The following is a 21,688-nucleotide window of genomic DNA, read 5'->3' on the forward strand; positions in this document are numbered from 1 at the left end:
TCGCAAGAGTCAGACACAACTTAGCGACTAAACCACCACCACTAAACAATATAAAGACTCAGAGAATTTCCCTCCATTTTAACTGTATGTAATTAGACAACAAAGTCTCAGTTTATCAATTAAGTATAATTATTGGAAATTATATCAAATACTTATATTTGTGGGGAACAATGATTGTAATTTTTAAAAAGTTAGAACAAAATAGTCCAAGTCAACAATGATGAGTACACCAAAAGACTCTTAAACCCTTGGCACCAAACCCTGATAGTTTACAGTTCCCTAAATAGCAACACATTCTGAAATGACTTAATTTCCTACAGCATTTCCAAGCAATATATTAAATACCTTACAGATATATCTCATGTGGCCAGAAATAATTATAACCACAGTGCTTATAAAGATTATTTCAAAATGCATTTTACATAAATGGATTTGGACTATCAAAAGAAAATCTATAAGTGTACCATAAATATAGAAAACAAGTTTTCTTAAAGTTTCCATAAAATTTAGTATAAACTACTTATACTATCTAAAAGTTTATAACGTTGGTTATCGCTAACATTTAGCATACTGACTTTTCACAGTAGATGATCAATAACCAATTACTTTGTTAATTAAAATTAAGGATATAAATTTAAGGAATTATAAACTGCTGAATTTGACTTAACATAAACCTTTAAAGAAATATACCGTAATATACCATTTTCTCTGAAAAATATTATTTCAATATTTAAGAGTCAATCATTACATAGAATTACGATCAAGGATATCACAATGTATCTTGCATCCAAAAATGTATGCAAAATAGATATAATATTGGACTGAAAATAAAAATTAATTTCTAATGCTACAATTCACCAAATTTTATAACAGGTCATATGTATGGTGGTATTAAAAAAAATTTGGCACTTGGCAGCCTTGGAGAGAAGAAAAAACAAGAACTAAGAAAATAATGAGGTATAAAATGCAGTGGGGTTATGGAGTACAAAATACCACATAAACATAAGAGAGATTCAAGAAAGAAAGAATGAACTTTCAAATACCTTGGAGATTACCTATAAGTACTCAAAAAAAAAAAAGTTTGCTTAACTGAAGTAGCTAAATACACTATAATAAGGTCATCTTTTCAGAAGAGGCTTCATGCAATTATATAAACAAACACATATGAAAATTAGCACTTACCAAAAGACTGTAAAACTGCTTAATCAGAACAGATACTACTCTCAGCAAACGCATGCAGATAGGAAAATACGGTTTTTCAACTGGTGCTGGAGAAGATGAAGTGCTGGAACCTTGTCTGAATTTTATATTTGGAGAAAAGAGCTTTATCACAAGAGGACATACTCTTTCTTTGAGGAGGAAACTAAATTCCTGATGCTATTTGCAAAGATTAAAAAAAAAGAAAGAAAAAAAGAATTGATTTACTTTGTACTTAATGCTTATAAAAGTCTCACAGTTAATAATCTTCAATAATCAGTATGAATAAAATTATAAGTTTATATAGTTCATTTTAAAGTTTATACACAATTCTGAAATTAGTATTCCTCTTTGAGAATATAAGATCAAATGACAATATTTCAAGAAGTTTTAAAAAGAATTGAAAAAGCATTTAAACAGGAAGCTGAGAGGAGAAAATCTGAATAATAAAGAAAATAAATTACATAATTCATGTTTTATTTTATAAAGATAATTCTATTCACAAGCAGATTTATTAATATTTTGTTCTAGTTAGATCACTTGAACAGAACACAATGAGTCGATAAAAAACACAATGACAAACAAGCATAATTAAAGTCTGAGAATCTTAGAGAATTCTTAAATATTATTTATAATTATGGCATATTACACAGAAAACCTCCCTTGTTAACTTGCTCAATATATTAGCCAAAAGTAGTCATCTTATACTGACAAAAAAAGATCCAGTCTACAGCCAATGTTTAACCTCAAATATAAAAATTATTCTGTTGTTTTAAGCAACCCAGTTTCACTGAGGCCAAGAACAAAGATACAAAAATAAGAATCAACCAATCCAATCCTTTAATCTTACAGAAAAGGAAAGATAAGGCACAGAGTAGATTTTTTTAATTTGTAGAATGTATCTTTTAAAAACTCAGATTAATTCAAGAAAAAATACAGGTTCACTAAGCAGAAAAAAGGAAAGAAAACACAGAGAAGTAAAAAGATAAAAATAAAAGTTTTGCTTAGTATCTCCAAGAGATAAGTTAGTGAGTCACTGTTGACTCCAAATACATATCTTTTTAGATTTTAAATTCATTTTAATGTACTTTTAGTTCTTCCCCCCTAAAAGTGGATCTTGTGGAGGGTGCTCCTGGTGGCTCAGTGGCAAGAAATCCACCCACCATGCAGGAAATACGAGTTCAGTCCCCGGTCCAGGAAGATCCCACATGCCATGAACTGCCGCTGCATGCCCTAAAGCCTGTGCGCCACCAGAGAAATGACTGCAGTGAGAAGCTCGTGCACTGCCACTAGAGTAGTCCATGCTCACTGCACCTGGAGAAGGCCCACACACAGCAACGAAGACCCAGTGTAGCCCCCCGAAAAATAAATTTTAGAAATGAATTTTTTAAGTGATATGATTTGAAATTCTACTTTCACATCTATAGTAGATTCACTGACTGACAAAATGAAAAGCATAGTTAAGTCCATTTTCATACTTTGCTAAATAGTCTTCAGTTCAGTTGCTCACTTGTGTCCGACTCTTTGCAACCACATGAATTGCAGCACACCAGGCCTCCCTATCCATCACCAACTCCCAGAGTTCACTCAAACTCATGTCCATCGAGTCGGTGATGCAATCCAGCCATCTCATCCTCTGTCGTAACCTTCTCCTCCTGCCCTCAATCCCTCCCAGCATCAGTCTTTTCCAATGAGTCAATTCTTCGCATGAGGTGGCCAAAGTACTGGAGTTTCAGCTTTAGCATCATTCCTTCCAAAGAAATCTCAGGACTGATCTCCTGTAGAATGGACTGGTTGGATCTCCTTGCAGTCCAAGGGACTCTCGAGTCTTCTCCAACACCACAATCCAAAAGCATCAATTCTTTGGCGCTCAGCTTTCTTCACAGTCCAAATCTCACATCCGTACATGACCACTGGAAAAACCATAGCCTTCACTAGATGGACCTTTGTTGGCAATGTAATGTGTCTGCTTTTGAATACGCCATCTAGGTTGGTCATAACTTTCCTTCCAAGGAGTAAGTCTTTTAATTTCATGGCTGCAGTCACCATCTGTAGTGATTTGGGAGCCCCCCCAAAAAAAAGTCTGACACTGTTTCTACTGTTTCCCCATCTATCTGCCATGAAGTGATGGGACCAGATGCCATGATCTTCGTTTTCTGAATGTTGAGCTTTAGGCCAACTTTTTCACTCTCCACTTTCACTTTCATCAAGAGGCTTTTTAGCTCCTCTTCACTTTCTGCCATAAGGGTGGTGTCATCTGCATATCTGATGTTACTGATATTTCTCCCAGCAATCTTGACTTCAGCTTGTGTTTCTTCCAGTCCAGCGTTTCTCATGATGTACTCTGCATAGAAGTTAAATAAGCAGGGTGACAACATACAGCCTTGACGTACTCCTCTTCCTATTTGGAACCAGTCTGTTGTTCCATGTCCAGTTCTACATACTAGTTAACTCATAAATATCTCCGACAATTCTTAAAAGTTTTATGCTAACTTTTCCCCCTCACTATTAAAGTAACTACAGCTGTTTCCTAAACAACCCCCAACAATCTATACTCCATCTCCATTTAAACTATTCTCATTATACACATCATGATGTATTTATCTGTGGCCAAAGCAAACATTGCCCTAGCAGTCTTACCAAATTTCACTGAAGCACCTGACATAACTAGTTCCTAAAAGGAATGCTCAATTGCATTCCTACCTTTCTGGCCCCCATGCTCTGAGTCTCTCCTGCATGCTCATCCTCTCGTGCCCAACTGTTTCACAATGAGGGTCCTCAGAGCTCCAGGATATCAGGTCCTTACTACCATATTATCACCGCAGGTGACCTCATTCATTCACATATGTGCCAGTGAAGCTTAAATTTATAACTTGAGCCTAAAACCTTACTTTCAAGCTCAAGATATATAAATCAAACTACTATTCTGTGTACACTTGGGTATCTCCAAAGGAGTAAGTTCAAAACTGAACATACTACCCTTTCTAGCAAATGTGAAAACTGAACATACTACCCTTTCTAGCAAATGCGCTGCCATAGAATATTCTCTATGGCTCAAGCCATAAAGTTGGGAGTCACCTTTGATTAATAAAATATAATTAGTTCTATAATTCACTAAGTTCTTTTTGAAGAAGGTAAAAGACTGCCTACTTCCTCACATTTCAGTGCTCTATTCAGCATTTACTTGCCAACTGTATAATTTGTGTCAGGAATTGTGATGTTCTTCTTGTTCGGTTGCTCAGTCATGTCCAACTTTTGTGACCCCATGGACTGCAACACACCAGGCTCCCCTGTCCGTTACCATCTCCCAGACTTGCTCAAACTCAAGTCCATTGAGTCGATGCCATACAGTCATCTCATCTTCTGTCATCCCCTTCTCCTACTGCCTTCTCTCCTTCCCAGCATCAGAGTCTTTTCCAAAGAGTGGGCTCTTCACATCAGGTGGCCGAAGTATTGGAGCTTTAGCGTCAGTCCTTTCAATGAATATTCGGGGTTGATTTCCTTTAGGCTTGACTGGTTGGATCTCCTTGCAGTCCAAGGGACTCTCAAGAGTCTTCTCCAATACCACACTTCAAAAGCAACAATTCTTCAGTGCTCAACCTTCTTTATAGTCCAGCTTTCACATTCATACATGACTACTGGAAAAACCATGGAATTTTCCACAGTTTGCTGTGATCCATATAGTCAAAGGCTTCCGCATTGACAAAGAAGCAGAAGTAGATATTGTTCTGGAATTCTCTTGCTTTTTCTATGATCCAACAGATCTTGGCAATTTGATCTCTGTTTCCTCTGCCTTTTCTAAATCCAGCTTGTACATCTGGAAGTTCTCTGTTCATGTACTGTTGAAGCCTAGCCTGGAGGATTCTGAGCATGACCTTGCTCGCATGTGAAATGAGGACAACTGTATGGTACTTTGAACATTCTTTGGCACTGCCCTTCTTTGGTACTGGAATGCAAACTGACCTTTTCCAATCCTGTGGTCACTGTGAAATTCAAGGTTAAGCTCAATTTTGTCCCTGCTCTTACAGAGCTTATTTTCTAAAAGAGAAGGCAGATCCTTTCTTAGAGTCACTGCTTTAGAATATTCTTTTCCTATACTACCTATTTATCTCAACTAAATACTCTTCATATTTCAGGTAAAAGCTTCACAGCCTTCATTCATCACCAACTCTCCACTAGGTTTGCTACCTATGTTACTCATTTTTATAGTACTTTTTATACTTTTCCCTCATTGCACTCATCACAGTTTATCATTCAGTAATGTTTTGCTTCCAATTATTAGACTGATAAGCATGATAAAGGCAAGAATTTTATCTTATTTAAATACTTTGCATTGAACACATTCACCCACAGATTGTAAGGTATTAGTAAATTCTGATTGGATGAGTGAATAATGAGTGAATGAAAACAAACATTTATCTCTTGAAGAAAACTTCGTAAGAGCAATTTTTTAATTTTTAATTGGAGGATAATTGCTTTACAATATTGTGTTGGTTTCTGCCATATATCAACATGAGTCAGCCATAGGTATACATACGCCCTCTCCCTCTTGAACCTCCCTCCCAACTTTCCCACCTCATCCCACTCCTCTAGGTTGTCAGAGAGCACTGGATTTGAGCTTCTTGCTTCATACAGCAAATTCCCACTGGCTATCTGTTTTACATATGGTATTGTATATGTTTCCATGCTACTCTCTCAATTCATTCCACCTTCTCTTTCCCCCACTTTGCCCACAAGTCTTTTCTCTATCTTTGCCTTTCCACTGCTGCCCTGCAAATAGGTTCATCAGTACCATCTTTCTAGATTCCATCTAGGTTTCCTTCATGTCTTAGCTACTGTAAACAGTGCTGCAATGAACACTGGGGTACATGTGTTTTTTTCAATTATGGTTTTCTCAGGGCATATGCTCAGTAGTGGGATTGTTAGGTCATATGGTAGTTTTATTCCTAGTTTTTTAAGAGATCTGTAGAAGTAAATTTTAGGATCTTACACAAGGTAATTCTTTTTTCTCCTCTGGATTATAGCAAGAAGAATAAAGTAGAATAGATTTATTTTGGGCACAATAAATCTGAAACCATTTTTTCAAAACTTTCCCTACAAAATTAGAAAATGTAATCCAAACTACAGAAATTTCTAATTCAAATTCATTTACCAGTTCATTCATTCATTTATTCAAATATTTATCAAATACCTGCCATATGCCAGGCACTATTATAGGCACTTGTACAACACTGAACTAAGTCCCTGCCTCAGAGAACTTACTTTTTTATGAGGGGAAAAAATAGATCAACTCATGTACAAACACCTACGTCAGGAAGTAATAAGAAAAATGACAAGGAGTCAGACAAGAGTGCCTCCAGGAAAAGAAGCTGCCATTTCACACAGAGTGGAGGGGAAGGTTTGTCTGATATGTTGACCACTGAGTAAAGTCCTCAAAAGTATAAGAGAACAATCTATACGGGAGAAGAGTATTCCAGACCCAGGCAGCAGCAAGTACAAAGGCCTTGAAGCAGGAGTCCACTTGGGTCATTTAAGAACAAAAATGACAGTGAGGCTAAAGGATGAGGACACTCACAAACTATGAACCCTTAGACAAATTATTTAACCCTCAGAGTCTTAGCTTCCTCCTGGGTAAAATAGGAATAATTGGTACTTCAGGTATTTGTGAAGATTACAGAGAGTATGATATGTAAGGAATTTGGCGAAGTTTGGCACAGAGTAGGCAGTCAAAAGTCGTAGCTGTTACAACTATCAGTTTATACAAGACTATGAATCAAGTTATACCTTAACTTCTCCTATGCTAATACAAGAAAGGGAATCCTCAGTTAATATTGTTCAATACCACTGAAAGCACTGAAGAGTTATCTAATATGGACAAAAACTATAAGCCATGTAGTAAAGATTTCAATACCGACTCCTGGTCTAAAGGGTCTTCTACTTTTGTGGCACTTGGTTCACTTGTGTTGTAGGCAAGAGCAAAGATCAAATAGCTGACCTAGGAGGGGCAGCATATTAGGGAAAGGAGCTAGAGTACAGTTAAAAGTTCTAAATTTTAGTTCAAGATCTGCAAATAACTGAAGAACCCCATGTAAATTACTGAATCACTTTTGGACTTTAGCTTCTTACAAGTAAAATGAAAAGTTTAAATTCTTTCTCACTTTTTCCCCTATCAAATGTTTTGAGATATTCTGCACAGCACATTAAATTTATTAAATAAGCATTGATGACTTTTTTCCATTTAAATTACGTAAAAGCACACAGCTGCATACAAAAATTAGCAACAATTTTTAAGGCTTTTAAATATTATAAAAAGAGCTCACATCATAAACATTATAATATGTATAATTATATATAATATATACTTATAAACATTATAAAAAGAGCTCCTTCATACACCCTTAGATTTGGAAATGCTTGACCAGACAAGACTCTAGGGTTTCCTTCTAACATTAAAATTTCAAAATGCCTGTGCACAACAAAGTTAAAATAACAGTAGATTATTATGTCTAAAGTCTGAAGCTATAATTTTTTGCATCTTTTAATGTGGGGTAAAAATACATCTTGCTTTCTTGAAAACTATCTCTGAAAAAAAGGAAAGATTAATTTTGTTACCACAAATGGCTTACCTGTAAAAAGACTTGCGGAAAATCATTCAGGACTGATTCAAGTAATTCAAGGCCAAATGTTCGGGTCATTTCTGTCATACCTACTAGCCAGTAAGGGGCATCGGCATTAACCAACTGACAAAGGTCCTGGAAAATAAATCAAACAATAAATAAAATATTTCACATGCTGGAATGCAAAGTCCTTTTTAAAATTCATAGCTCATAAAAAATTATTTGAAGTATCTCTTATCAGTAGGTTTCATTCCTTAGAAATTAAGTATTGATAATTCAAAATTTTAATTAATTGTATAGTTGATACGTAAGTAAACTTAATATACAGAGTAGAGACAAAATGTTATTCTAACATTGTTTTAAAGAGTCTCTAATCAAAACTAATAAAATTTTTAGTGCAGGTTAATCTTGTTTTATTCATGACAAGTAATGTAAAAATTAGGTATTTGTATATCATGTTATATCAGATAGAGCAGAATTTAAGTAAATACTTTAATTTTCCTATTAAAGGAAGTATTTTATATGACTAGTCATTCCTAATATAGCTAGTTCAGGATTTCACTCATTTTATTTCCTTAGAGTGAAACATAACATTTTATCATGCTAATTAGGTATAGATACTCTTTAATGTTTTAGACAGATATCACATGCTTTTCAAAAGTTCTTCACCACTTAGTTTTTACAAAAGACCTACATTAGCACCTATTTTCTTTAACCAGAAGAAATCAGACTTTCTTTAACCAGAAGAAAATCTGAAGATTTTCAATTTTCTTTAAAAAAAAGACAAAAATGAAAACCATGTTCCGCGTTTATTTTGCAGCCAGCCATAACACAGGCTGCACATACCCCCAGCAGCAACAGTGGTACCTTCAAGTTCTTTCTCCAGGAACTATACTCAGCATCTCAGCATCAAGCTGCCAAAGCTTTGAGCTGTGTGTGTGTCTGTGCTTTATCTTGATTTATTTTGTGCATTCATTAGGTAATTGTGTCCCAAGGTAACTGCTTTTTCACTTAAGGCATTTTGAAGTTTCACAGAAATATGCTACTATCAGATAGTGGAGGAAACTTGTACTACTTTTTTCTTTTTAAACCTATACTACTTTTTGACACTTTAAAATGACAATGAAAGAAAAAACACTTAAAAATTAAATCAGATATAAAATTCCAAAATCAAAATTTCACACAAAACTATATTATAAAAATTATTCTTATCAATGGAAATACCTGGAAAAGCATATATGCATCTTTAGCACAAGGTTTGAGGGTGCTGACAGATCTTCTGTTACTATTTCCTTGGACTAGTACTGGTTGGTCTGTAATATCTGCAATCAAAATAAGAAGGGTTTTAGGAGTTCTTGGTGCTTTTAATAAATCATATATACTGTCTAAAAGGTATATTGAAAATAAGTATGTATTTACAGAATTATAAACTAAGTTCACAACCATGCCTCCTCCAAAACGGAAAGAAAAATTGGGAATTACATTTTTATACATCATATCATAAAAAAAATACTCTTCACTATCTCATGTTCAAATAAACTTATTATCTCTGTCCATACATATGATTTTCCTAGTACCCCTTTCTCTAGTCCTTTTATTTCATGGATTTGAAACCCATGTCATATTTGAATGTACCTTTAAATATCAAACATATAAATATTTACCACAGTTAATTCCTCTATAATCTCACCATCTTCAAGATAATTAACTGCTTGATCTGCCATTAAGCACTATGTCAGTGACAGGTATTGACTAGCCAAGAGTCACCTAGAATGGGGCTTCTCAATTTCTTTGAATATTAACAAGATACTATTTCCTGTAAGTCATGGCAGCCTGTTTCAATTAAATCTTGACTAATGACTACTTGAAAAGGAAGACGTTCTAAATATTTTCTACCTTCTTAGAAAGTATTAAGTGTGATATTAGACACACAGCCAAACTATCAATTCAGAAATTATATTGAGATTATGGTATATAAGACATTCAAACTGGAGAACTGCTCTGTTTTATCCTCTATGTTTAAATCCTTTATGTTTCAAACTGTTAGAATTCTACCTGCATTTCCCCTTGGAAAAGTGAGATAAAAGTTAGTGGGAATATCTTAATAAATAGATGAAAAATGCCTGAAACAGAATGTGAAAAATTTGACCAATGGTTAAATTCAGATAAAGTGAAGTAATTATTAGAGTAGGTAGAACTATCATTATTTACTAGTATTGCCATTTTTTTTTACCAATATTACCAAAATAACACCAAATGATATGAAAGACTGTATAATATCAAGAGTTTAGGGGTGAAAAAAACTTCTAAAAAAGATTAATCTTTTGTTTCTTGACTCCATAAAATAGACAGGCTGTTCTTGATGACAGCACCTCATGATTTTTTTCAACTAATCATATGGAAAATTTTTACTTTTCATCTAATAGGGATAACAAATTAAAAAATTAAAATTTATCAAACTATAAAAATTATAACAGAAACAGTATCTATAAGCTCTGTGACAGGATATGTTTCTAAGTTTTTAGGAAATGTTTCAAATCATGAAAATGTTAAAAATTACAAATAAAAGGATTTGATGAAAATATGAAGAGTAGGCTTTACGTTAATAAATATTCTTGATTAATACATATTAATAGGCAAAGACAAAAATTCAAATGAGGGAAGTTCACTTTTGAAAATTTACTCTAAAGAAATAATTCAAATGGAAATACATATGTAGGAAGACACTCAGAACAATACTGAACTACAGAACATAAGCAGTTCATTAAATTATAGAATAGCAACAAAATATAATGCAACCAATAAAAATTTCAATTACAAAAATTAAAATGTAACACAAAATAATCATATGTAATGTCTGGCTAAAAAGACTTACAATGCAACTCCTTGTATAAAACGTGCTATTACCATCTCCAACATAAAATTTTGAATATATTAGAAATAAATACAGAAAGCAGGGTCCACTTCTTAGGGTGAAAAAACTGAGAGATTTACCTTTGGTTCCATTATCAGTAATAAAGACGCTGATACACTTTCTAAAGTATTTTCATTATTAGGTAGCCTATAGGGCAATGGCGGACAATCGTTAAATGACTAATCATGGACATCAGAGCCTCCCACAGGCAAAAGGAGAGACAGCTTTCATCACTCTACCTCTGTATCGTTCATCTTCGGCAACCATCCTCTCAAAAACAACAGTAACAACTTGTCGCACTGTAGCAGCAGCTGTATTGTTTGTAATATTATCTTTTGTGAAATGTAGCCGAAAACAAAGAACAATTGCCTAAAAAAACAAGTTTCATTTAGCGCGAAATAAGTTGATGAATATGGTTATTATCTTTATCTGATGTAACCACAAATAATTTATGGTTTGCTGTTTCAATCACCTACGTTAAAAGTCCCACTCTTTTATACAATAAAGCTACAAAATCTTCATTAGTTTTAAATAATTCAAACTCTCAGTAAATATAAAGACACATAAGATTAGCAAAGGTAATGTGAAATGCACCTTTTACCCTAAATAATAAACTATTAATTGAGGCTATTTTTACATTACTCTCTGTACTTTCTGTTCTTTGGAAATATTTTACAATTTAAAAAAAAAATTTAAAGATGAAACAAATAATATAACAGTTGTTATATGTTTCAAAGAGAGTAGGAATGAGAAAGAGCTTTCATTCATGCAGCCATATCTAGTATTAATGCCAAAATGACACATCTCCAGCTGCTTCAGGGGCAGACTTATCTGGCTTACATACATTTTACACGTGAAATTATTTTGAAAGGGGGAAAGAGAGAGCTGTCAGGAACACCCAAGGTAATTGTGGACAACACTGATACCTGGAAACAAATACTATTTTCTTTTCTTCTTTCTCTATTCCTTTTCTTCTGCTACTTTTCTTTTTCCATATTGTATTCATAACCAAGCCTGTCAGCTATATCCAAGGAAGTCTGTTTAATCACCTGTTTAATCAGTCTGAAAATAAGGCACTGAAGGCTTTTAACAGGCAATGCGCATTATCACAATAGCTACAGGAAAGTTGCTTTTAGTTCAAACAGCACTAGGCTTTCCTCTTTCGGTCAGCTTATCCAAATACTGTCCCAAAGCACTTAATGAACTTGGACAAACAGGTTCCTACCTTAGAGAGTGCCTCATCATGAACTACTGTATTGGTTGTTAAAAGAACAAGAACTGTTTGAAGCAGCTTAAGTTCTTCAAGACTATTTTCCATTAGCTGCCAAAGCATGTTAATTATATTTCCAGCTGCAGTCTGTAAAACAAGTATTTTAATTATTGTCAAGAAATAAATATAGATATGTTGGGTCCCTAAGCAAGAAAAAGTATGCAAATATAATCTTACCTGGAGAGAATTTCTTGATCATATTAACAAAAACCCATGTTTCTAAATCTATAGATCCAAATACATGTCTCTCAACTAATTCAAGAACTGCAACCAATTAATTTTATTCTAAAAAAAAATGCTTTAAGATTTAAAAGGTACCATTTGAATATAGGCAAACAGCAACATGCAGTTCTGGTACCTTGCCATAATCAAGGCTCATTTCTAAAATAATAGGGGTATATTTCATTTGGACACTTATGAATATAAACATATACAAATTATGAGTCTGTTACTGTTTCTTACATATTATTTCATTGACAAGAGGGAAAATGAGTTATAGAAAAAATACAACTCAAATTAACAACACATTTACGAACTCAATTAAATCTGATACTGTTTAGAATGTTATACCAAAGGCAAAAGAATTTACAGTTTCTATTAAAAAGTACCCTACGAAGTACAAAGTTAAGCAGACAAGCAGGATGCGGATTCATAGTAATACAATGTTTTTCCTGTTTTACCATCATGAGGTTAGATATGAATACCCTTAATGAGCAACACTTCAGACAATCTAGGAAATAGTCATTATCTTCTCTCCTACCTTTAAAAAAGTAATTCATGAATGATATCCTTCATCACTGATATTGAAAATTTGCTTGGTTCTCAAAATTATCTATATTAATCAACTATGGTGGCACTAGTGGTAAAGAATCATCCTGCCAATGCAGGAGACGCAAGAGATGAGGGTTTGGGAATATCCCCTAGAGTAGAAAATGGCAACCCACTCAAGTATTCTTGCCTGGAAAATTCCATGGGCAGAGAAGCCTGGCAGGCTACAGTCCATGGGGCCATGAAGAGTCAGATACGACTAAGCAACTGAGCACACATGACTTCTTAGATTCCAAAAGATTTGACAAAATGTAGCCCATCTATACTGAGTGTTTAATAATGAGACAATTTGACAACCTTTGAAAATGAAGCCATGACCTTCAAGCACTGATTTATATTAAACACCAGGTATGTTTTATTCTCTCCTTGAGAAAACTCCTGATCTGATTTGTAGGTGCACAGTTCAGATAAAATCTTCACATTACCTCAGATACCACTTCATGGGACATGAGTCTCTGAATGGCAGCCAAACATAGTTGAGTGATCTTTGGTTCCTTGGTTCCACAACCCATTAGAAAAGGCTGAACAACCTCTGAGCTGTTCTCCTTCAATGCTTTATTTAGAACACATATAAAATAAAAATTTAAACATAATTCATAAATAAGAACATTTTCACATAATTACAACCAGTAATGACAATCTTAATAAAAATCACTTAATATAAAATAAATGAAAATAAAAATCAAGCAGTAAGAGTTAAAATACTTCAGACTCTATACCTAAACTACCCTCCTTAAGTACAGTCTTCCCATGCCTTTCTCCTGACACTCTGTCCTTTGGTTCTCCTCCATCTTCTATAAACTCTTTAAGGGCAACTTCTCAGAAGTTCTATCTTGCCTCAGAGTAAGACTATTTCTTCAATAGTGTAGAAGGGAAAACAGAAATAAGAACTCAAATTCTAGAGCAGAAACGTAATTAAAAATAGTAATACATCAACCCTACCACATTTCTGAATGAATATTCAGAACTCCCTAGAATTTTATTGCATGCCTTTAATTCACTGGCTCTAATTTCTTCTTCAAGAAGTAAACCCATTAAAAACAATAACATTACTACTCTTATTACTTAAGTATTACTTTAAATTAATTGGATGAACATGCTATAATTCCAAATCTTAAATAACTCCTTCTACCAAGCCAGTTATTTTAGAAGTTTTCAAATAGCAACAAAAATGTAAAAGATTAGAAAATGCACAAACTGAATTATACACAATTTAAATTTACAAAATGAAGTTAAATCAGTACACACACACTTAGTGGGTAGCTACACAAAGATGAATAAGACACATTTCACATTTGTCATCCTCAGGGAATTTGAATAAATAACATAAAATTCCAAGTCACAAGAACATTGAACTTATATGTTTGGTATTTGTTTTCAAATGTACTGCATACATCAATTATTTTAATAGGTTAAAACCTGTAAAAAAGTCACACAAAACTTGAGTTTTAACATGTTTTTCAAAAATTTGTGGGAAAGTCACCCAGAGTCACCTTTAAAAGTGTAAAGCTAGTGTTAACATTAATTTTATCACTTAAAGTCTCTTCTTTCTTCTCCCAAAGCTTCTTTATGGTATGGCAAATAAAGACTACTATTCCCTACAGCGTGCTCTGTAAAATCCTTCAGTATGCCAGCATAAATCACAGCTAAGAGATAGCAAATATTACTGGCAATGAACAGTGTTTCCAAAAAACAGCTCCCTTGCGTTATTTCCTTGCTTTCTTGTGCATCAAGGTTCTGCTTCAAAACCAGAGACATAAAATTTCCCTAACAATGCCACAAAACATTTTTATGAGTGATTAAAAGATGACAATAAAGCTCAAAAAATACTATTCTGAAAAAGTAAATATCCTGCTATATTCAATTCTGCCAAAATCACTGAAGTCTGATGCCACTCCAACTCTGCAGAACATTCCAAATTATTAAATCTTGTTCAGACAAATATAAGTTTTCAATACTAATAAGTTGCATTTAAAACTTTTATGACATTAACACGTGTTTCTCATTTGAGTATCATAATACTCATGCAGAGTTTATAGGGCATGATCTGAACCCAGTGACACAATAAGTAGGTGGCAAAACCAGAATCCAAAAATATGTCTTCTAATCCCTGGTTCACTACTCTTTCCACAACATTATGCTGCTACTCTTTAAGGCAAACAGCATATGATGCAACTGGAAATTAAAAGAGTTAAAAGTGTTCAAAAGACACCAATGAAACATTTCAAAGCTGTCTGCCTAAAGTCATCAGAAGAATGAAGGAAAGGGAATCTGTCTCCATAGAAGGAAACACAGTGTACCTCTACAGAATCTCTGATGACCATTATTTTAAGACACACGTATATCACCAGAAAGAAAATCAGGGCCAATTACCTATGCTAATTAAACAATTATACAATACTTTCTAATCACAATTTTTCCTCATAATTTCATCCTTTAGGTCAAGAAGGCCATTGTTATTTCTTATTTTTTTGGTAACAGTCCTTCTAACAGGTATAAGGAGATATCCTCATTTGCCTTTGATTTGCATAGCACTAATGACTAATGATGTTGAGCATCTTTTCATGTACCTGTTGGCCATCTGTATGTATTCTTTGAAAAAAATGTCTATTTAGAACTTCTATCCATTTTTTAATTGGATTGTTTGCAATGCCTCATTGCTTGAGAGCACTTCACTACTGTCTCTGAGATATTCTTCTAAGCTAATGACACCCATTCCACATGCTTTGATGCTGGTGTTTTCTGATCTTACCATAAGATGTTAACAGGAAGTTTCTGCACAACAAGGGTAACATTTCAAATAACAAAACTTACATGATATCAACAATGCATGCAACTCAACTGATGTGATAGTATCAACAACTATGAACAAGTTCACTGAAAAAGACAACTACAAAAGTATCTGGCCCACAGTGATTCTAAGAAACCATCAGCTGTAAAATACATGCTAATTTGGGGAATATTAACGTGTGAAAAAAACTGTCTTATCTTAGAATGAATAAAATAAGGTGAACTATACATTCAGTCACAGCTATTCAGCTCTATCAAGCTGAGTTAAAATTAATGTAATGAAAATAATTTTTAACGATATTTTACTGTAACTCAAAGGTATCCATCCTTCCTACTTTTTTTCTCCCAGTTTATGTGAGAATATAATGATCAAAGGAAATTTCTGTATTATCCAAAATAGATGATCCACAATAATCAAAATGGAAAACCTATCGATCTATTCTGTTTTTGAAGCATAATGTGAAAAACAGAAACGTATCTACCAGATCTAGATCGCAATGAAGATAAAGGTCCTTTTTTAAAAGTTGCGAGTTATTTTTCTCTTCTTCTAAATGTCATAATGATCCTAAGAATCAGAAGTTAATCCTAGTCTTCTAACTGGGCAATTGCTGCTTTCTCTTTATAAACAGTAATTTTAATTATATGCATCTTAAGGGTGGCTTCACATAAAAACCTTCCTATAGGTTTAGAGTTTAGAGATCACATTGAGGAAAAGGCTGTGCAAAAATATAAAGCAACATGTATGTTGCTTTAATCATTTTTTTAAAAATCTAGGGGAAAAAAGAGGAAAAGGTCAATGGTTTTTAATCAAAACCTGTGTGTGAGTGTGTGTGTGGGGGGGGGGGGGGTTTGAGGTGAGGAGGAGTGTGTGGAGAGAAGGGAAAAAAGAAAAAGTTTAGTTTCTACATAAGTCCCTTCAGAAGCACAACTCCTTTAATAGACTGAAACTCTGTGTTTATTTCCAAATTGTGTAACTGTGAGATCAAATGATGTACTTTCACACACCTGAAAGAGATCCAGCAGGTCCCCATATCCTAGGGGTTTCCTTGCTCTGAGCAGTTTCACTGCAAAATTGCAGGTTTTATCCTGGAAAGAAAGAATTAAACTAGGGTACCCCACTATGAATCACACTAACAGGGGTTAATAAAAGGTTTTTAAAATGTTACCAGTCATTAAATGACAAACTATAGCTCTTGTGAAAGAAATAAAATGTGATGGACACGTAACCGCTATCCTCAAAACCTTTAAAATCTAATTATGGGAAAAACTGATACTTCAAACACTAAAAAAAGTTTAATGGTTCAAAATATCTGAAAATATTTTAAATGATTCAATATGAGGACAACTAAAATTATGAACAGTGTCATCATAAAAGTACATTACAGGTAAATGAAGGATTATTCAACAAATGATGTTGCTACAGTCAGTAATTCAGCAAAAGAAAAAACACCTAGGTCCTCGTGTAACTCTGTATTATTAAGAAAAATATCAAACTGTAGAAAAACAAGAAGAAAGTAAAAGCGACTATCAACTACATGGAAGGAGAAAGACTACTTCAGTATAGAGCAAGAAATCAAAAAAGTTAGATTATGTAAAAATAAAAAGCATCTAGATAAAAAACTATGGAGAAGGCAATGACACCCCACTCCAGTACTCTTTTGCCTGGAAAATCCCATGGACGGAGGAGCATGGCAGGCTTCAGTCCACAGGGTCACTAAGAGTCGAACACAACTGAGCGACTTCACTTTCACTTTTCACTTTCGTGCCTTGGCAAAGGAAATGGTAACCCACTCCAGCGTTCTTGCCTGGAGAATCCCAGGGCCGGGGGAGCCTGGTGGGCTGCTGTCTATGGGGTCACACAGAGTCAGACACGACTAAAGCAACTTAGCAGCAGCAGATAAAAAATTAAGAAGTAGATAATGCAGATAATATGATATAAACATGAGAAATTCATATTTTGCTATATAAATAGCTCAAATATTTGATAATGAAAACACAAAAACTCCAAAAAAAACCTAAAATGAAAAAATAATATATTCAGAGAAAAATGTTCAACATTAAAAAGAAATGTCAATTAAAATGAGAAGTCATTTGCTTGTTCAAGGACTGAAAAGATTTTTTAAAATAGTAATCTTACAAGGATGCTATAAAAATATATTCACATATAGTTGGTAAAGGCATAAACTTTTATCTTTTTAGAAAGCAGTGATGAAAAATTTCAAGAACAGGTTCATATCCTTTAATAATTTTATTCCTAGAAATGTATCTTAAAGAAATAGTTCAAATACTGAAACATACCTAAGTTACAATCACTTGCTGAAATATTTTGGAACAATTTTAAAAATTAGAAAATATGGTATCAAAAAAAGTATTATATAATAAAGGCAGGATAAAAATTAAAATTTGTTTTTTTTAAAAGGGGGGGAAAGAATAAAGAAAAACACATTACGTGGCAGAGAAAGCTCTCCGATTCATTAGGTCAATTTGTTAGCAAGCAAGAAAGTACAGCCCCCCGTATCTTCTATCCTGGGTTACAGTAGCAGTCTACCAACAGATCCCTTCTGTACTGATGATGCACTGAAATATGCCTTTCACACTGCTGTCAGAGTAATGTACAGAGTATAAAAATACTTATATGAAAGTGTCACCTCCCTAATTCAAACTCTTTCCATCAAGCTACTCAGGAAGTCACACAATGGCAGTAGTTGGACAGGTACCCAAATAGACCAAACTGTTTTATACCTCATGCATTTAAGTAACTTCCCTTACTTATTACTCCTACACCTTATTTGCCTGGATAACTCCTTTTCGAGCATCAAGACTCAGCTTCATAGTCTCAGGTTGGATTAGGAGTCTTCCTGATATTCTTATAACAGGCCCATCTATACTTCCACCTGACATTTACCATATAAGCCTCAGAATTTTCTGTTTAGAATCTGTCTCCTTCATTACTCTGTTAACTGGCTGACATGATCCAAATATGACAAAATTCATGTACTCAATCATAACATGTAAAATGAAAGAGAGGTTGAAAGTATACTAGTGGCAACACTCAAAGAGTCTTACTTGCATTTTGGAGTGACTAATTTAGTAGCCTACATTTAAGGAGGGCTTGGCAACCCACTCCAGTACCCATGCCTGGAAAATTCCATGGATGGAGAAGCCTGGTGGGCTAGTCCATGGGGTCGCAAACAGTTAGACACAACTGAGGGACTTCACTTCACTATTATTTCCCATGTAATGCGCCATCTAGCAGCAACGTAAGGAAGAATAAGATATTGATCCTGACCTCAAGAAGTATGTCTTCAGGAAGGGAAAATTTCTGACAAAGAGCTCCAAAAAGTAAATGAAGGAGCAGGTAAGCTAAATAGAACAAATGGTACAAACATACTTTTCAAATATAGTTCTTGCATTAACACACAGATTGTAGGTGAATTATATTACCCATCTTTGTATTTCTACCAGTGATTCTTACATAATTATTTATTAAGAATATGTTATATGGGATATTCTATGGATGTTTGTTAAATATCACAGATATATAGACTGATAAAACAGAATATATTGAATAAAATCAGCAGATAAATAACACTTCAATGTCAGAAAAAATTCCAAAGTATATTTACTCATTGCTACTGAAATTAGAGAATTTTTAGCAATAAGACTGTATAGATATGAAAAGAATGAGGGAAACTGTGACGACAGTAGAACAAAAGTCATACATAATGATTATCTGTGTAAAAATGTTCTCTATATACTGACAGTAGTTGAAAGCGGTGTTAGGTGGATGTAATTGTTACAGTTTTGAGTCGGGGTTAAATATACAATTTTAAAAGATTGCACAACTTCATTGATTTCCTTATTTCCAATATTTATTCAAATAGCAGATTCTCTGTTTATATAATTTCTGTGTAACACCCATCTTCTCAGTCAAGTTCAAGTATATTTATTGTAAGCTAGGATAACAAAAACAATTTATAATATATGATAGTCAAATGTAAGATTAAGGCATTTGGCCTTGTAAATGAAAAACTTCATGTTGCTATCTCTCACTTGCAGTTTTAAAGAAAAAGGCAATGTTGAGATAATGATCTGTATATGTGCATTGATGCTGACATTACCTGGCATAGCATTCCACTTATGTCAGCATTCATGACAGCAGTGAAAACAAAGAAAAATAAACATTAAAGGAGGATGCTTAAAAGAAGTGGAGATGTAAAGCAAAGATTTATTCTACAATGTAAATAACCTTCCCTTGGAAAATAAATCTAAGAAAACTCAAGTTGGTTAAAATCTATGCTAAGTACTGTTTCCTCTGACAAGCGACCCTAACTAAGGGTTCTAATTTTTATAGCAATCTTTCTTATTTTCTGAATATTTCCCATATCACTTGAGACTCTTCAGTTGTTTGATATCTTTAACATCCGTTACAGCATAAAAGTGGTAACCTATAGTCTTTAGAGAAGTAAACATTTCTCAGGAAATTTAAAAAAAGTTACCAAAAAAATTTTCTCAATATTAACCATACCCTGAATTAAGTACTTGAGAAATGACACACTGACTAATTTAAACTCTTCCCTTTTTCTTTGGAGCCCATGATTTTTCAAGATGACAGTGGTCTAAAATCATAAATTTTTACTGATCAATCAACTGCTGTAAATACTTGGCCAGAACACTAGGAAAAAGTTTAAATGCTAATATAACTCCTCGAGTACATGGTTCTGGATACTATGGATATTAAAACAAGAATTATTAATTGTATGTGCATAAGGATTTGTTCTAACCTGATTGTAATAAAGCTAACTGAATTAAAATGAAATTAACAGTCCACTTAAATATTAAATTCATAGTAACTGAGAAAAAATTTTTTTTATTTGTCCTTAGTATGAATTAGACATTTTACGTGGTACAGAACTCTGTAACAGACAGTGATCCTCTGAAGAAAACAGTCTTTATCAACTACAGACTCAATGAAAATTTCTATTACTGAAGAAGAATTAAGGACTTACCATAATATCAGCAATGACAGAAACAAACGTAAATATTTGCAATGACATTCTAATATAAATTGGCCTATGACATCTCCAACTTAAAAACACCCATGTCCATAATTTATCTTGAAACAATTTCCTCATGGTAGCTAATCTGCCCAACATGCGTCTCCCAGACCCACTTGCCCATCCTCCCAGTCCAACCACACATACCTTTGCCTTTACCCACCACTTCACTCTACCCCTTTACTCAGTAAGCACACAGAGCATTATTCAACGCTGTGAATAATGTTATATAACTCTTTGGTGTTTCATCAGAATGTTCAAAATCAGAGGAGCTGTGAGAAACAGATGCAACTTAGCAGGGCTAACCCTAAGGTGGCAAATGAAATCCACTCTTACCTGTCACCCTTAAACTAGCCCCAAACATCCTCATTTCATTTTGAAATATTCTTTAAAATTTTGCCCTTTAGGAATTTACTGGTATGCTTCTTTAAAAAGTGTAAAGAGACTTAAGAGTTGTATTGGTTCTTCACTATTTGGACTTGGTGTAAATCAGTTTAATAGGACTGCTTTTCTCCTGTAACTAGCTGAGAACTACAGCACCACTGGAATTGGAAATGCACATGAAGGATCAGCGAAGCAAGCAGCAGTTGAGCACAAGCACTTGGAAGAGAGCAGCCAGTGTGGAAACCTCACAGTACCACGGCAGCACACTGCAGCAGGAAGAACATGGGCTCTGAACAGCCCGGGAGGTGAATTTGATTCCACCACTCACCAAGTGACCAACCTTAGGCCACTAAATCTCTCTGCATCTCAATTTGCTCTACTATTAAAAAAAGAATACTTCTTCACAAGGTTGTCCTATATAAGATCAAGTGGCACAAACGCCTCACATGCAACAGATTCTCAAAAATGCCAGTTTCCTTCCTTTGCATGATAGAGGCAAGAACAGAAAGGCAGGAAGAAAAAGAGGCGGCGGACTGAGTATCAAAAGGGTGCCAGAGAGAAACTTTTGAAAATTTCTCCCCCAAAACTAGGATCAATCAAAAAAAATGTTACATCTATATAATGCCCTGCT

The 21,688-nt window shown here is 34.1% G+C and overlaps 1 protein-coding gene across 12 annotated transcripts in view; it reads right to left on the bottom strand.

Moving 5' to 3' along the window:
- The window catches only part of MON2 (MON2 homolog, regulator of endosome-to-Golgi trafficking), a 111,039-nt gene that overhangs the window by 72,146 nt on the left and 17,205 nt on the right, over nucleotides 1–21,688 (bottom strand). For 7 of the 12 annotated variants that reach the window (XR_011255962.1, XM_069584760.1, XM_069584759.1 and 4 more), the window contains 6 exons: nucleotides 13,252–13,379; nucleotides 11,954–12,085; nucleotides 10,968–11,097; nucleotides 9,039–9,136; nucleotides 7,824–7,949; nucleotides 1,183–1,377 (listed from right to left, as the gene is read on the bottom strand). Coding sequence is in view for 11 of the 12 variants with exons in the window: in XM_069584760.1 (XP_069440861.1) it covers nucleotides 1,183–1,377; nucleotides 7,824–7,949; nucleotides 9,039–9,136; nucleotides 10,968–11,097; nucleotides 11,954–12,085; nucleotides 13,252–13,379 (809 nt within the window). In the remaining variant the exon portion in view is untranslated. Of the gene's footprint in view, nucleotides 1–1,182; nucleotides 1,378–7,823; nucleotides 7,950–9,038; nucleotides 9,137–10,967; nucleotides 11,098–11,953; nucleotides 12,086–13,251; nucleotides 13,380–16,621; nucleotides 16,698–21,688 lie in introns of those variants that run through there. The other 5 variants (XM_069584766.1, XM_069584765.1, XM_069584764.1 and 2 more) reach the window with 3 other exon arrangements.

This window comes from Ovis canadensis, chromosome 3, assembly GCF_042477335.2.
Source record: "Ovis canadensis isolate MfBH-ARS-UI-01 breed Bighorn chromosome 3, ARS-UI_OviCan_v2, whole genome shotgun sequence".
Lineage (NCBI taxonomy): Eukaryota > Metazoa > Chordata > Mammalia > Artiodactyla > Bovidae > Ovis > Ovis canadensis.